General features: G+C 33.0%; 2 protein-coding genes across 3 annotated transcripts in view; both read left to right on the forward strand.

The window, feature by feature from the left end:
• Window positions 1–1,532, forward strand: part of LOC138336513 (uncharacterized) — a 70,063-nt gene extending 68,531 nt beyond the window's left edge. The window contains exon 43 of the mRNA XM_069286020.1: window positions 517–1,532. Coding sequence (XP_069142121.1) covers window positions 517–611 — 95 coding nt within the window. The 3' untranslated portion in view covers window positions 612–1,532. The remainder of the gene's footprint in view (window positions 1–516) is intronic.
• Window positions 1,533–3,875: 2,343 nt separating this feature from the next.
• On the forward strand, window positions 3,876–18,731 carry LOC138336511 (GRAM domain-containing protein 4-like). 2 transcript variants are annotated; one of them, XM_069286017.1, is made up of 18 exons: window positions 3,876–4,001; window positions 5,788–5,944; window positions 6,521–6,647; window positions 7,313–7,422; window positions 7,710–7,872; window positions 8,629–8,654; window positions 9,102–9,193; window positions 9,719–9,810; window positions 10,108–10,159; window positions 10,392–10,457; window positions 10,795–10,838; window positions 11,301–11,407; window positions 11,910–12,064; window positions 12,597–12,717; window positions 13,521–13,611; window positions 14,284–14,365; window positions 16,818–16,883; window positions 17,852–18,731. In XM_069286017.1, the coding sequence occupies exons 2-18, from the start codon at window positions 5,797–5,799 to the stop codon at window positions 18,068–18,070; spliced, it is 1,761 nt and encodes a 586-aa protein (XP_069142118.1). In that variant the 5' UTR covers window positions 3,876–4,001; window positions 5,788–5,796; the 3' UTR covers window positions 18,071–18,731. The 2 variants fall into 2 exon arrangements, with proteins under 2 accessions (XP_069142118.1, XP_069142119.1); XM_069286018.1 differs by lacking the exons at window positions 3,876–4,001; window positions 5,788–5,944 and adding an exon at window positions 5,966–6,076.
• The last annotated feature ends 22 nt before the right edge of the window (window positions 18,732–18,753 follow it).

Here is an 18,753-nt window from a genome sequence, read left to right on the forward strand (position 1 = left end):
GCAGTACAATCTTGTATGTATGACTATAGATATTTGTGCTGGCACTTATAATGTGGGTAGTACAATCTTGTATGTATGACTATAGATATTTGTGCTGGCACTTATAATGTGGGTAGTACAATCTTGTATGTATGACTATAGATATTTGTGCTGGCACTTATAATGTGGGCAGTACAATCATTCATTTATACAGTACTTAAAGATATTTGTGCTGGCACTTTTGATATGGGCATTTCAATCTTGTCTATACAATAAGATACATATGTTAAATAGCTAAGTGTATTTCTAATTCCTATTGAGTCCTATGATTTTATGAATTTGACAACTTCGTAACATTATATAACTTGATAGCAAATTTTCAATGTGAACATCGTCAATGGGCAAATCTGCTGAGTTTTCATCGCCTTTTGACTTTTGTCTACAAAAGTAGCTAGTTCATCTTTAGTATAACTGATTGAGTATATAATAATACAATTGAACACATTTGCTATTATACCATATCTTTTTTAACCGCAGTGCATGAAGCAATGAAGAAGGGAAGCAAATCTGAAACAAAGACTGATTCACCAGCAGGAAGGGGAATTGAAGAGCTACCAGAAGTCGATTACTGATATACTTTCTGCATGCTATTATTACAGAATAAATGCTTACCTTATACCATTCTCTTAGAAATTTTACTTGGGCGTAAAAGGAAACAAACATCAGAAAATGAAGTGACCATACCTTTAAAGTGTACAATATACGCATACATGCCCGATCACGTGGGTGTAATGTGGTCACTCTGGTTTCCTTCCATTCTAAAAAAATCCCTTGTGCGCTTAACATCACTTTTGCAATCGATTTAAACTAAATAATATTTACTGTTATCGGGTATGGGTTTATTTGCGGTTCAACTTTTTATATGTACGAGGCGAGGTCTAGTAGTCAACATTAAGGGGTTCCTAACTTTCAATTTTCAAAAAACATATCAGAGGTTAACGAAAAAACTGAAGTTCATGGGCCTTCCTAAACTTATGCTTTGCTTTCCTAAGTACAATTGTAAGTTAAAGAATTCACAAGAGTTAAAGATGCTCCTCTGCCGAAAGGGCATAAATGATATCCAACATTTGAACAATAATTGGTGTTGAATCGTGTATATAAATGTAAAGTTAACACAAAACATAAGTTAAAATAATTTATTTTGTTTTCGGCGCATACGCAACCAGTACTGCATTTCATATAGGATATAGTGCCAAGGAGTTTTTTCGGAATGCAATTAATTATTTTCAATATATTTATCTTAAAGTGACATAAGAAGCTCAAACTTTCCAATGGTGCTTATGTTGTATAGTAATTGGCTTTTTGTATCGGAAGAAAAATACTAAGTCGTCTGCGCCTGGTTTTAATATAGAAAAATTGCCATTTGTCAGTGGTGGAGCATCTTTAAGGAATGGTTAATGAAACTTGGCCCTGATCCCATAGATTCTCAGGGATTGATATACACATGTATCACTACAAGTTTACCTGTCCAGTAAACACAAACACATTTTCTGAGTATTCAATAATTTATCAAGAAATAACAAATATGAGGTATAATGTATAATATAGAATCAGCTTCCACAAAACTGTGACGTGTTAGCTTCAGCAGCTGTTCCTGTGTCCTAGCAACACCTTTAACAACAGTTACGTCATAAAAACGCCAGCAGCATCATCACAAAGCTAACTCAAAATCATACATCAACATATAAAACAAAAACTCGACGTCCGCCACTTTCTTACTGTTTTGACCATGAACATATTGTGTGTACATTCCTTTTGTTGCGACAATTTAACTACTGTTAGTATTTCTTTTGATTCGACTACAGTTCAACCTGTTTTATACACTATCAAGTGTTTATCATTTTGGTGAAACATAACAGTGTTCAATTACAGACTTATATTTAAGATGAAATTCATTAGAATTATCAGTATTTGCTTTAGAAATACCTATCCGGATTGCAATTCATTTATATTCTATACATCAGTTCGGTGTTGTTGGCCATAGCTGTTTTCGACAAATCTGTTCTGGTTGTTGATCACTTTCCTCGTGAGATGGCTGATTATGACGGCGATAGCCCCCCTTTATCGTTTAGGACCGGTCTTTCTGTATTTGTTGGCTTAAAATTATCTGGACCTGAGTTCGGTTTACTGCCTGCAAAATCAAAAGCAAACATAACGTGAGTAAATGATGTTTACTGTGTACTAGCTTTTATGAAATATAATATATCTGTTTCCACGTACATATAATATGAAGTACCAGCGTAGGTATTCTGATGCAGATTTCTACATACAAGATTATGTAATAAAGGAAGTACAGTAGATATTTGTTTGTTTGACGTTTTTATTATGGAGTTTTAAACACCAAAATAAAAGTGCCCTCATCATCCTCGATACTCCATGTGTTTCGATCACTTACGATCGCTACAGTGTAGAGATCGTAGGTGATCGGAACCCCTGGATTATCGTGAATGGTCCTCATAGACCGCGAAGCAGATTAAAATCAAAGTGCTGTGTTATTTTTAAGTGTTGAATATGATTCAGAGATCACATTGGTCTTGTAAACCAATCAGAAGCGACTCTAGAACAGATGACGTCATTTTCCTTTCTATAAATTATTTGTAAATGAAAAAAGTGATACTAATTTCATGCAAGACCACACTGATTACTCTGTAACTTTGACAGCGCTATAGCTAGTGTATTGGGGAAATAGCTCAAATGTAGTCTGTGAATAAAAATATTCCAAAGATAAAATTTTCCATTATTTACTATTTTATGATTATTACAGAAACGGCTATACTATTTAAAATGAAGCTTTGTATTTTACTTCTAAACTTAGAATATTAAGTATTTTCGAATAGATTAAAGCAAATAAATAAATATCACAAATGTCCGAATAAGGACCTATCATAAACCACGTGACATAACGGTAGAGTAATTCAATGGAATTATACCAAAGACAAACATTGTTAGTCAATATTTTGACTTATATTTTGAGAGTCTATTGTATGAGATTATTGAAATCAATAAAAAAATTAAACGATTCTATCTCTAACATATTTTCTAAATCGATCAAATAGTCTAATACCAAACAATAAAACGGCACAATACTTCATTTTCCACTCATCAGACACTCTCTCTCTGGCTAATTCGACACCATTATTCCAGCTCATTCACTTAAGCAAAACTGTAGAATAATAATCACTTATACCTGTTACAGCTTTCTTTACACCACACTGTCTGAAATCCTGTATCGGCGGTTTCTCTCCCACCTCCCCAAAAGTCGAAGCTCTGCCGACGGCGCGTCCAACTTTGGTGGACACATATCGGCAGGCTGCAACAAAAATACAAGGAAGAAATTTATTTCTGACCAAAGGGGAATAACTCCCATAAAAGCAAATCCCATTATGAAACAGGTCAGAATAAGCTATGTTGTATAATCTGTACGAACTGATATTCATGAATTGTTTTCTATACACAAATAAACTCAATCGATAAAAATGGTATAAAAGATACATACTATAGAGTAAGTGCATTTCACTACATACACAGAATATTATGATGTAAATGCAAATTGATAGTCACTACTGTACTGTAGCCGAAGCCCCTACTGCTAACGTTTACTATGTCTATACCAACAGTTATTAGAATTCCTCACTTAGATCATTGGTATATATATATTGTACATTGCCATTCGCTACAACAGAACAACTATATTTTACTCACCATCAATTATTAATCAGACCATTTTGACAAATATTTAACACAGATTCTTCTGGATTTAATGACTGCACAATCTGGATGACCCCTGTGTCAATTAATGTTCCGAATGTTAAGAAACATTTGGTATACCTTGGACCTTTTCATATAGATGCATATGTAGTATTACACGCGCGCATTGTTTACATGACAGAAGGAGGCATGACGAACATTTCCGTGTACAGTACTAGTGCTATTTAGGCCTAGACCTATATAACCATCATAAGGTAAGAACATTTTAAGTTGTCATAGAGAGTTATTTATCTGTGTATATGACTTGTAAGAAATTATAATATCGATACTGAAGTTTACATGTTGTGACATTATGCTTATACATTTCTGTTCATGTGTATCAACAATGACATGTGGAAATGTCTCATATGATCTAAAACTATATATTGCTCTATAATAAATGTCTTTATTAATACTCCAATATGGTTATATGACACTAATTTTATTGGCTCATATACTGTAACTACGTGTACCTGTATTTCTCTGGTATTCTTAGTGTACAGTTTGTTCAGCGTAGCGTAAACATGTGCTAATTTTTGACCCCAAGATAAACGGGTACATTGAACCTACCCTTTATCATTATCAATGTAGAACGGTAGACACAGTAGACTTCAAATGATAATAGACCCTATATAATACGTTGTACGACGAATATAGAATATAGAACATTGTATATACATGTTGTAAAGTTTATCATAAATATAATAGATTTCTTGATATTTCACAATTTCATAACATTGTATCATATATAACATCTACACTTGTATACATGTATGAGTCATTGTCACTTGTTTTGTAGTCCGGGTTTCAGTTAACTATTCGTGTGCATGATATGCATATACAATGTGTAGCACACATGCATGTAGCATGAGGTTCCTTTGGGTTAGATATATTTCTGGTACATGTATATATATATATGTACCACCAACTCCAGAAATATGTCGCGTTCCAGAGTTTGGGGCATCTAGGGAAACGGGAACTATAAAGCTGTTTACTACTGCCTGTTTTTATACACTTCAATACTGTGTATTATATAACCTGTCTATAATATGATACATATATACACGATTATAAGCATGTGCCATGTGTACTGTACATCTTCATGTGTTAATGAACCTGTTGTTTATATATATAAATTGTTCATTGCACTGTAAAACTTTTGAAAAGCTAGGCTCCGTAGAAGTGTTTGACTAATAATTCTTTTCTCCAGCAATTTCTAATAACTAAACTATTCTAAAAGTTTTAACCTTGACATAGACGTGCAAAAAACGGACATCGAAATATGAAAACTATAAGTTATATGAAAGTTACTAACACTCTGAAAATGTCATTTCTGTGAATGCTCAATGACATTCACCGTTCACTCGAACTGCAATAACTCGAAGACTAAACTCATTTGTAAAGGAAATTCAGGCACGACGTCCCAACACGACGATATCCATCATTGGAACTGCAATAACTCGAAGACTAAACTCATTTGTAAAGGAAATGCAGGCACGACGTCCCAACACGACGATATCCATCATTCGAACTGCAATAACTCGAAGACTAAACTCATTTGTAAAGGAAATTCAGGCACGACGTCCCAACACGACGATATCCATCATTCGAACTGCAATAACTCGAAGACTAAACTCATTTGTAGAGGAAATTCAGGCACGACGTCCCAACACGACGATATCCATCATTCGAACAATAACTGGTGTTTAATCGTGTATATATGTGTCTAATTAACACAAAAATACATATGAATTAATTTGTTTTGCTTTTGGTACATATGCAATCAGTACTTCATACCATATAGGGCATAGTGCCATGGAGTTTTTTTCGGGACACAATGAATTATTTTCAATATTCTTATACATTGTATTGAAGTAAAATAAAAAAAACTCAAACTTTTCAATGGTGGTAATGGTGTAAATTAAGTTTACTTACCATTGTAACTGTAGAAACATACTAATACAACAAGCTTTGAATGCATTACTGTAATGTATGTGACAGGTATCCGTTATGTCTTCCGATCGGAAGTCGTCCATACGGACAGGCGTACAGAAAGACCCTCCCGGAAATGATAAAGCAGACCTGGCGATTTTTGAGGACCAGCTGACAGTACTGCAGGAACAGTTAGTGACAGCCATGATTGAGAACCAAGATCTTAGTTAGTACCATTGGTTTAACATATGTTTTATTCAAAGGAGACTCAGACATGTGGAATACAAGACAATATTATCATAGATAAGATTATGAAGAAACAAGTACTAGTATATAGCGATATAGGATATAACAGCGAGTGAACACTATTGACGCTCTTTTTATAAGTAACTCTATTGTAATCGCAATTGCACTGTGATTAATTTTAAAAAGAGTGATATCACGCAGTATAATGAAGTAAACTGTATGTATACCATGAAATGTTCGATTTGTATGAATTGTCGTTATTTCGTGATTGCTGTTGAACAAAAAATATATAAAAACAACGAAAGTAATTGTATATGTTATTAATAAATGTTTTCCATGGACGAATCATGAAATTCTTCAAAAGTTCAAACCATGAAAGAAATTACACGTAGACATTTCATATTATACAGTGTGTCAAATTGTGTGTGTTTCAATAATGACTCAATATTTTTTTTATCTATGATATTTCTTAAATTCTAGGATCACTTAAATGTAGAGAGCGGCAGCTAATCTATAGCCATTTCGTACGAAATATCATTATATATTTTATGTTCAGTTTCCAGATTAAATGAATACGAAGACACGAAATCCATGCAAAAGCTTCAGCTTGAAATAGACATCGAAAGAAAACGTTATCGAGAGCTAGAAGAAAAATATTCGTCTTTAGTGACCAATTCGGCTAGGTACACAAAAACTCGTTTATGCTGGTTTAGCGGGTTGGCGATGTTCAGTTGACATTTAAAATGATAAGTATCAAATGTGGCTAAATTTAAATACAAGTCACATGATGAACTCCTAGTGCATTCATTCATTCGCGTTATACGAATTTATATCACAGATAGACTTGTATTAGTTCATTGATATTAACAACTGAATCGTTGGCATAAATTATGTAGTTGTTATAAAAACATCTTTATACATTTATTTCTTTAGAAGATATGCTGTAATTTCCCAGTAATGTCATTTGCTAATTACATGTATGATTATACATAGCCACAGGGAGGCCCATTTGTTAGAACATCAGTTGATATTTCTATTGTGACGTCACATTGATTGAGCATCGCGTACCTCAGGGTGATATTCTAAGACATTCACTCTTTCTTTCAAATAAGCATGTGTATCAAATCTTGATAATTTGTAATTAACTTCATATATTACATAATACTGCAGAACCGTTGATTCCGTTAATGTAGTGATATATCGCACCATATGGACATCAACAATGTACGGTGCATAATTTATTTACATTTGTTATGTTTGCATTACACAGGCGTAATCAGCATATATTAGGCGGATTATTGAAAATTTCTCATTATATTAATAACAATTCATTGTTTGGGCATTTCAGAGATCATCAGATATATCGATCTCGTGCTGAGAGCGGAACTGAAAGAATCTCTAGACAGCCGCTGGAAGTAGCTGAAGATGCAACCAAAGTGGCAGAAAACGAAGAAAAGGGTAACTTAAAGACAATAGCGAAATTTCCAACTCATTATTCAAGCATTGTGATAATTTTTTTTTTAATCATGGCGTATATGTTGTATGGCTCGACAGTTGAATTTCTTTTACGTATTTTGTTGTTGGTTCTTTTATTAATGTTATTATCTGTTTTAGAGTTTGTGTTTAAATTCAAATGTACCACTATTTCCACTGAAAATTGTGATGTGTCATTCTGATAATGATGTCAATTCCCGACTCCTACGAGACAATAACCTACATGTTATTTCTTTCTTCATGGTGTAAAGTGAACATCATTCAGCGAAAACACAAGTTCATCCCCGGACCATTAGATAGGTTGTGGAATCGTTTGATACTTTTATTGTACGATACCATTGATGATTTCACGGTGGACTTGCCGAAGGACAATGAGGAAGAGGACCCGGATGGAGACCCACTGACTGTTAAAACGTTAGTTTGAAGTTTAGTCCAATCATGTATACGACAGATATTTTAAGATTTCAGAATAATAACTCTTCTCAAAAACCGTAGGAGGGTATGCTGGGATCATCGTGTCTCGATGTCTGTCTATCGACCGTAAATGGTGCCGGACAGCTCCTTAACTAATGAACCAATTTCAATGAAACTTTAATAGTAATGTAAGGAAACGTGCGCTGACGTACGCCAAGGCTTTATTCTCCGAAAACTTTGGTTTCTGTGTTAATTAGATTACTAAAGACAATGTTTCGTAAAATGTAGCTCATTATCTTTGGATCGATTTCGTACGAACTTGTGCAAATGACATGATGTAACATATAAATATCTGTAATTAGACATATCGCATCGGTTAATAACGTGAAAATATAATTATATGTTTGATTTTGGTTGTCACGTTAACCAGATTAATTTACATAGGTTTTGTGGTTGTTGTGGTCTTCAATGAGGGGTTACGGGGTTATTAGTTACCCATTTTCGTACGGTTGTACTTTGTTTTATAAGAGTTATCGAACATGATTATTAGCAATATCACCAAAAATGAATTATCCATTGAGAAAATATTCTACAATCTTTCGAATGATACTTTTGTATATGAACAACAAAGAATGTAATAACATGGTAGTCAATGAAGTTAGGAAGAAGGTATAATGCCCTTTAAATGGGTTACACATTATCGCAATATTTTAGCTTCACATCAAAACAATCATTGAAAATATTTTCTGATTTCAGTTTAAAAGAAAACATCAATAGATTTGGTATGTAATGAAACAATTAGTCAAAATTAAATTACAAAATGTATCCATGTTATTTCAGTTGCAAACTATGTATGTATGTACCGTATATAATTCCCTGTGAATTTTGTTGACACCATTGGAATTACTTATTTGCTACATAACAAACAACAAATTATGGTTAGAATAATATATTATCTGGTTGGTTTATTCAGTAGATACATCTGTATAATAATAATATTATTATAATATTAATTATTAGATGAATTATTACGTTCTCAGTGTATTATGATATGAGTATATAATATTACGGCATTGTTAAACTCACATGTAAATTCTTCCTTTCATTACAAAGTTTATCGAGATTTCATGCAGAATTGTTACTTAGAATATTTAGTAAATTGCTTTTAGAAAACGATTTTTCCACACGTTCTCCCTAGCTGGATTATATATTTATTTACTTTGTTGTAGGTGGCGCTCTAAAGCCCTATATCAGTACAATAAAAGGTATAAACAACTTACTGGCATGGAAGTCACCAGCTTACACAACACTTGTATTTATTGTAAGTTAAATGTTAAAACAAATTCTATTCAGATTGTACTGTATGTAATCATTGATATACGTCTGATTCTACAAAATAGAGTTGGTATTTTATTATGTTCAGTAACATTATGTAATATATTATGCTTTTTATTATTTTATGCCTCCTGAGGAAGCGGCATAATAAGTGTATGGGAGTTTGTTTTAAGGCAATTAAACATTTCACTTGTAATCTATTATTGGACGGTTGTCGGTAGGAGATTTACACAATCACTCTTACACTTCACCCACCATCGTACTAAATGTTATCAATAGCCCAGTATCTATATGATAGTGTGCCACATATGTATGGCTTTATGTTGTAGAGTACATGTGACGATTTAAAATAAAATATTTTATTAAATACATAACAGCTTCCATCGGTAACAGGAAAGCCATGGTGAACTTTTACCTCCACCTTCGGCCACCGGAAACGGTTCCATGTTCTCAATGCTAATTCAGGCCAATAATTTGAATGTTTCCTCTCTACTATACTATACTGTTGTAGGTTTACATGTACACTGTTTGGAAGGGCTGGTTCCTGCCATTTGTAGTCGTCCTGATTCTGATCAGACTGTTCATCACATACCTCCAACACCAGTAAGATCCTACAGTCTTATCACATACAGTCATTGAAATGTATACTTAATACCCACAAAACATTGGTTACTGCTTAAAAGGCATCTTAAGTAAAATACTCAGAATGATACTTTATTTTTGCTTATTTCTAAACCAGTTAAATATCTCGCATTCTCTAGAACATAAATTACAATTTATTTCATAATTAAACGAAAATGTTTCAGGAAAAGGTTGTAATATATAGTGTTGATAAAAAGAATACAAATAAAATAATAATAATAATAAAAACCGTTAACAGTGTATTCATTTTTTGCGCAGTGGCTTCAAGTTAAATTTCAACTACTTTGATCCAGGCCCAGTGGCGGAAAAGGTATGTCACAATAATAAACAAATACTTAACAAATTGTTTACTACATTTTATGTAATAAAATCAAAGACTTCACAGCTGTTTAGGAATTACAATTGTTTAATACAAAGTATATTGTTTTTGGTCTTGACAAAAGTATAATAATAGCCTTTATCAGCCATGTTCTCTGACATTGATCTTTTCTCTTTCTGTGATTATTGATACTAATTGAGGTACATGTATTTACTTTTCCCAGCCGGAGGAAAATCTTGGGATATCAGACAAGTTTAATCTGGTACTTCAAGTGGCAAGGAAAGTTCAGGTGAGAAGTGTAAAATGACATTACATTTTGTTGCCTTTTGTTTTTTAATCTATTTTGGGTTAAACACGCTTAGGAATTAATTTTAAAGATAATGCATTACAATTAAAATTTTATCACTATTTCCATAGTAGACTTTAAAGTATAATTACACGGAATGTTCATAAATATCTTATATTTGACCTTATTCTCAAGTTATGAAATACTAAACCGATTACTTTGAAAATTTGTTAACAGAATGATGAATACAAATGCATAAATGCATATAGTATAGTACATAGTATAATCAATCCAATTTCATAGTTGAAACCATTTGTCCTCTTTTGTTTTCAATTTTTAGAATGGTCTGAAAGGTGCTGCTGATGGTCTCGAAAAAGTCAAAAGGTTCGTCCGTAGTTAGTCCATAGAATAATTTAGTTTCATCCATTTATTTATTTATGATTTTATGTGACAAAATAACATACAGTATATACTGTTTAACTGATTATTTAAACTAAAGCTGTTTATCTAAGTAGGTCATGGATAAGAATTTACATATTGCTATTTATTTATTTTTCTTTTATAAATGGAAATAAAATCTTGGCGACTTCATAACCTGTTTTCTAGGGTTTCATTCGCGATTCCAGTTTCAAATCAAGTTCGCATATATCAATTTAATCGGATTCACATTCAAATTAAATTATCTTTCAATATCATCACAGTGAATAATAATTTGCTGAAATAAACTTTCTTGAAATTACCTCAATTCCGAAAACCGTGAATTTCAAAGTAGATAGCACGCAAAATAAATTTGATAGTGACACGTTACATTAACAACAATTTCATAATACTTCTTGTTCACCTTAGCCTGCTGACGTGGAGACATCCTGCCACAAGAAAACTTTTCTTTGGACTGCTATTTGTCTTCTTTATGACCTGTTTTGTACCCTTCACGTATCTTCTAACCATTGGTGGTATGTAGCCGTCTTGTGGAAATCATTAGCTCACTTCACCGTACATCTTAAACTTTGAGGAATATATATACGTACATGTGATATATAACATTACATTGTATCTGTCACTGTACAGTAGTCTTGATTTCTCTTGGATTCATATTTTCGAGGAGAAATGCTCGCGCATTGTTACTCTAATATTTATAAAGTGAAAACACGGATCGGCAGTATCACTATACTTTATAACGATTTTGTTTATGTAATGCATATATTTTTATATGTGATATTTCGAAGACTTGTACAATGTTTGCTCTGTCACCTTCATCAGACAAACAAAGATGTAAAACGGTGAAGAGTTAAATAGAAATTGACAGGGTACGGAATGTATTAATCCTTAAGACATTACACGTAATTTTACTAGATGTGTAACAATATCAGTAAACATAAACCATAATTCCAACATAAAAAAAAAAAAAATGGAAATATAACAATTTTACTAATTTTATCGTTTTTATACATTTAGGTTTGATGTTTGGTGTGAAATTATTCATCATTAATTACTTCTATAACAAGTATCCACGACTCCAACAAAAATACGACTCCGCGTACAAGACGTGGCAGTCTCTACCTACAGACGAACAGTACCATCAGGAGTGTATGAAGACAGAGCTTAACAAAGTAAATAGTTCTTAAAACATAAGTATACATTGTATTGTATCATCAATTGCTTAAAGATGCAAGAGCCGAGTTGTTTTTTATCACTATAACTCAGATTTACATTCAAAGTATACTGAACTTAGTAAGTGGAACACTATTATTATACAGTTGCTTTACTTAGCAATGTGTTTACCAATTGTTCAATGCTACATGGGGCTGACGTATTCACCAACGCTACAACTTAATTGCTCGAAGCATACCTTTTTAACATATCACAGTTCTAGTATTATATAATTCAAAATGATTGATTAAATAAAAAGTTTTGGTGTACTTTGTACATTTTTTTCATTTCTGCAAAATGTTTTCTCTGTCATTGCCTTATGTTGGAATGAACCTTGATTTAGTGTCGTTAATTCTTTAATGAAGAATTCTAGTATGGGGGATCAATTGCAGTTTTTGGTTCTATTGTTTGCTGATATAAAAAAACAGATTGCGAAAAGATTTACTTCAATTACTTAATTTGGGTTATATAACAATATCTATCCTTTTGCAGTACGTGTTAGTTGAGTCAAAAGAAGAAATAGAAGACTATAACGGATCAGAGGTTGTCACTAACCAAGACAAGCAGTTTTATGAACTGTTTTCACTCCCTCCTGCTGAAGCTCCGTTAACAGGTTAGTCTTTCCCTCCGTAGCTATTGTGTTTCCATTTTAATGCCAGCTTATTAACTTGTTTCAATCGTATAGGAATATGTAGAGACACCTCTTTAAAGGCCTACTACCTTTCCGTTCTTTCCGGAGCAAAATTTAAAGGTTTCTTAAAAGCATTAATAACAAAAGAAAATATATATCGATGGCTTAAGATGAGGTTACAACACCAAACCTATGCAAGATTTCCTGTCTAATGTACGATAACAGTGGAGATTCATTCCGCTGTTTTGCCGTCTGGCGCAGTGATAGTCAACTACCGCGCGGCATTTAGGACGACGGCGGGAAATATAAAACGACCCGCGTTATGAATTTATTTATTCTAATTAAACAGTTCTGAAGGTGATGATAAATGTGCTAGTAAACGTATATTTAATAACTTCTGCGACTCTACAAAATTATTGATCTCGTTTTACATTTCTATTTTAAAAATTAAAAGCCGTTTCGGAAAGGTAGTGGCCCTTTAAACTTGACCGTAGAGTTTCTTTGTTCCTTTAAAACAGATAATATAACAACATAAACTTGACGATATAGTTCCGTGAGCCAAAGTTCTGTATATTACACCATCAAAATAACAATCACTCTAGGTATGTTGATGAACTAACTTATTTTCGCAGTGTAATGGTTTCGCATTGTCGTGCCTGACAGCTTTTTCGCGGGCATTACGCGAAATTTATTTGCACACGAAAATAAGTCTGTTTGCTGAAGTACATATTGTATATCTAGGAATTTTGTTGATGATAAAGGGAATTAATTGCATTGCCTTTCAGGTTGGAAAGGTGGTCGACGTTGTGCATTAATTAATAAAGAAAAGACTTTTGGATCAAGATTTAAAAACGGCAAGATGTATCTCACAAAAAGGTATGCAACATATTTTTTGATAATGAAATACCTGACTAAAATTAATACTTCGTTTTTGAAGTATTTATAAATTTTGTACGGGGTTAGGGTTAGAGTGTAACTGCATTTTCAGTATCGATAATCATTTGTGAAGCCGAGAGACCTACCTACAATGTCGTTAGAAAGTGATAAAATGTATCAATTGTATGTTTATTATTTGAAAAACATATTTCACCAGTTTACAAGCTTATTGGGATATAGCTTAAACATTTACTGTTGTTTTTATTCAACATACTATGCTTTTTGTAATGGCTCACATCTAACATTTTATTAATTTTGGGGTAAATGACATAAAGATATATCAATGGTAAGCGTTAAGGCTTGTCCCTCTGGGATCTCATGTTTCTTTACTTTGATTTTAAAATGGAAAACCAATTACAATTTGCAAAGTGCTTTATAGATATACAATTCCAACTAGATAAAGAATTATTTAAAGTGTATGGAAAAAGACATTTAATTTGATACATTTGATCATTATACAAATGTACATTGCACATTATACACACTGTATATTTGTTTTAATTCTGTATTCATTTTGTCGTTATTTTTGTTTTTGGGATACGTTTTAAATGCATACATGTATGTGCTATGTTCATAAGTTTATAATAAACCTGATGTCGCCGCATCTTTCAGCTTTATCTGTTTTGAAAGGAAAGCGTCTCCATCCCCAAAGAATATTGTTATCCCACTTGCAGATATTGTGAAATTTCAAAAGGTAAGCATTGAACCGTTATAAATATAATTAAAGAAAACACAATAATGTGAAACAGTCCATTTTTCGTACAGTTTTTGGATCAATGTCTGTTAATTTTACGACATTTTACGACAACAATGTGGAATCTCATGGTGACCAAGACATTATATAGGGTAACATACCAAGACGTCTCATTCGTTTAATTATAATTTACACCAAACGGATTCAGGAAATGCAAAAGGTTTTTTGAAAGTGTTTTCAACTAGCATTTTGTTATAAGTATGTTTATTGATACACATCGTTAATGAGAGGTGAATTAAGACGTTTTGCCTCTAAATACGCCTGTCAAATTTCGATTCGCTTACGATTTTTTAATTTGTCTCTGAAATAGATTGATTTTATTAGAGGAACGAGAATGTTTACCGTTGTTGAGTGTCTATATTTAACATCCTGGTACAAAATTGTTGATATTCCCTTTACATGAGATTTGGCAATTATGATTTTAGTGTTGTTTTCGTGGCTTAATCCTGAGGGACCATTACATTTTATCTAATATATTCATTTGCAATCATGCATCGTGCTTTAGTTATTTTCACATAAACGCTTCCTATATATAGTTTTCAGTCTGGTCCTACATTGAATAAAAATTTAGTCAAATTCTGCTTTCTACTTTTCCTATATATTGATTATTATGTTAAAGCGATCGGTTTCTTTCCTCAATCTAAAGTTATGTTCTCTGTATTTGTGTATATCTCTGTATGCATATTTTCCGGGTTGTGCATGTATACATTTGAAAGCATTGTGATCAATCCCGTTTCTCCTGATATTATTTTAGGCTTAACACGAATTCCAGTGATGTAGGTTTAAGTTTAGTCAATGTTAACGTTAACGTCATAAGGGAGATAACTCCAGCGTTATTATGCAGGGACAAAAACACGGTAAATACATGTACAGTTCAGGAAATGTTTTCTTCGTTAAGTTTTCTTGTTACTTGTTGTGTTGCCGAGTTTTATCTTGTGTAAAATTGGCCAGTGTATATAAATTGTTAACGTGGTGTCATTTGGTAAACAGCCAATTTCATACCGTAGTGTAGAAGGTTCAGAACCTGGGAACGTATAGAGGCTTTTGATGTCTGCTGACCTGTTTTTGTCGACACTACGGTGCAGTATATTCGCCAGTTTGGCACATGTTTTATGTAATTTTGGTGATAGCTTAAGTTTTCTATCTTCAGGTTTTGACAGGTTTTTATATTTACGGCACAATGAGTTCGTAGATAGACTTGTTCATCCATGAATCCTTTAAAACTGCATACATATTAAAGTACTTGTAACCATCACGAAATATACATTTTTTGTACATGTATTCAGATTCATTACAGACAATTAAGTGTAAAGTTGTGTTATATATGGCGCATGGTGTTTACATCTGCTGCGTAATCTGGATGCAGTCCGTTTATTGTCTCCTTTTTTCATATTTCCTGATATCCCTATTCGTCCTTTCCCTTGACTCTAGGTTCTCTCTCGTAGATTATACTTATAACTAAATATTTGGAAAATGGAACAATTCGCTCGTTGTGATACAGTAGGCCTACTGTTCAGTGTCTCTCGTGTTATGCTGCAGTGAGATGACACCATAATGACAAGACAATGCGACAAGAAATTATCTATTTGCATAGTTCAGAGTTATTTGCCCTTGCTGGTAGGTATTGATTGTGACGTCATGTGTTTGGGAGCGTAACGTTATACTTCTCGGAGTAAACGACGTGGATTTCGCTCACAAAATAATAACGTTACAATCGATACCTACCCGCAAGAGAGCTAAATTTTTAATATGTAAAGACAGAATACTGTAACGTACATATTGTTGTGATAATATATTTTAGCGCTTTGCTCGGCAGGATTGTTGCTCTAAACGTTTATTGTGCTAATTGTATTCTTATACACTGTTTATCTTGCCATTAATAAGATGAATTTATCATTGCGCTAATCTGTTCAAATCTGTTTTGTAGATAAAGTAAGTACGTTTAAAGTACACTGTAGTCTTATTAACTGAACATGCATTGGCATCTGCATCATCTCAGATATGTGCATACTGGTTAAGCCGTCTACAATAGGCCTACTAGTGTATATTTTTATTTCAATCAAAATAAGCATGTAGTGGTATCTTATGACACTCTTCTTTAATAAGATTCTTATGTATTTTTTTGTGTTTTGTTTTACATATGTTAATTACCGTGACAAAAACCAAAACCCCCAATATTTCGTGTTGAAATTTAATACGTATAATTCCTTGTTGTAGTGTCGGTAAATTGTCTTTTAATCGTTGCGGAGTCTTTTCTCGTATAATAACGTATTCATTTAAATGTTTGTTTATTACATGCCATTTTCAATTTTCAATTGTGTTATAACTGAATAGCATCCACGATACAATATCTGAAGTGTTTACTATTTTAAACTATTGATGCATTTTACAGTGCAAGCCGTACAGTTTTCTGCCCGGGAATGGAATGGCATTGGAAATAGTTGTAATCGGAAACAAGGTGAGGAACCATTTCACGGAGCAGTCCGTACCGATAATTACATGTGTAAATTGGATCGGTAGGAATACGATTGCTCCTGATATCCCACAACTCGTATTTATACAATTTGTAACAGGGATTCTCTCAGTTGAAATTAAATAAGCCGAAATGAAATTGCCACTCTGTTAAACTGTCAGGTTCCGTTCTCAGAACTTGTTCCCAAAGGCGCGCCATGGCCGTTGTGATAAAGACTTTGTGTTTTGAGCTAAATTATTCCCAGTCGCCAATCTCGGTCAAGCTCTTCTTTAGTAATATGTGCGGCACCTCACTACGATATCACTAATAGACAGAGACCAGCCTACATCTGTAACTTGTCTTCTGTGTTTAGAGACATTTGATGCTTTTCTTTTAGCTTGTCTGTCGGTCCGTCCACCTTATTGCCATATCAAATGAAATTAACATGAAATACCTCTCTTATAGAATCTAAAGTCACATGATCACAGTTTTCCTTAATACTTCGGTTGTGATTTTGATTTTAATCCAACTCTTATTCTGTTCTTGTATAGTGATAAATTCAAATCGTGGATAGTTACAAATTTCATTTCGAAATATTTGCAAAATAGTTGCAAGTTAATAAGCATGTTGGATAATGTTTAAAACCTAGTAAACTAGCAAAAAGCTCTTTAAAGAAACCAAATGTTTACTTTTTTGACATAATAAACATTATAGTTTGGCTAAAATGTAATACGTGTTTGTTTTTCTTGGGGCCGAGAGTGACATACTACACTATAAATAAAACCAATAATAATAAGTTCGAAGTTACAATACATGTAACGATGACCGTAAAATAGACAACAAATGTATTGGAAATGCATTTAGACATACGTTTGAGACTTTTCGTGATTCCAGAACGAATGATAAACAATCCAATGTGTCATTGTAGAAATTTGATTAATGTTTAACAGTTCTGCCCTGTTGTTATCTTTCAGTCATTCATCTTTGGAGGGATCCTTAACAGGGACGAAGCCTTCGACCATATCATGGAAACTGGCCTTGAAAATATGTTGCCATGGGCGACAGGCGAGCCATTAATCATAGACCAGGAGGATTCGAGAATGCCATCATCGGGTGTACTTAGAAAAAGAAATAGTGGCGGACAGAAGTTCCGGAATTTTAGCTTGGCGACAGAGTATAATGAATCGGACTGATACTGTGAAAAGGACAATAACGTGTGTTGTGAAAAAAAATGTTCTATGAAGCTATTCCATCCATCAGTCATTTACTTATTGCGTCAAATATGAAGGTCCTGGTGATTTTCTGTACACATACCTCCACCACAAGTCGGTAGGATTAGTGCCTATAAAGATGATAAATGTCGGTTTTATGTATGCTTCGAGTAATATTTTTGACATCCGTATTTAGATTGTAATATCTTGAATGCATTTTGATGCTAATTATATTAAATGTATTTATTTGCAGTTGAACCTGCAAATTCAATATTAATGTGGTTTTGAGACACATTTAGGAATATTTATGATATATACTGTTTAAATGTTGTCATAATGAACAAACTCAAATTACACCATACTAAAGAGATGCTGCTAGACCAATTTTTGGTTGTGTATGACATGACGCTAATCGATATTACTGTATGTGTGAATCTACGCATACTGAATAAAGACATAATATATTGGTGTAATAGCCTCCTTAATACTTAAGACTTCGATCAAAGTGTTGTAGTCGTAATTCTTCATGAAGACAAAATATCATAGATTGGTTTAATTATTTATATTTGAATTATTACATTGCTCATCGTAATACATGACGATTACATCATGAAAAAATAAATGAATAAGTTGTTTATTTTTGTATTTATATTTTATTATGTTCT

This window comes from Argopecten irradians, chromosome 12, assembly GCF_041381155.1.
Source record: "Argopecten irradians isolate NY chromosome 12, Ai_NY, whole genome shotgun sequence".
NCBI lineage: Eukaryota > Metazoa > Mollusca > Bivalvia > Pectinida > Pectinidae > Argopecten > Argopecten irradians.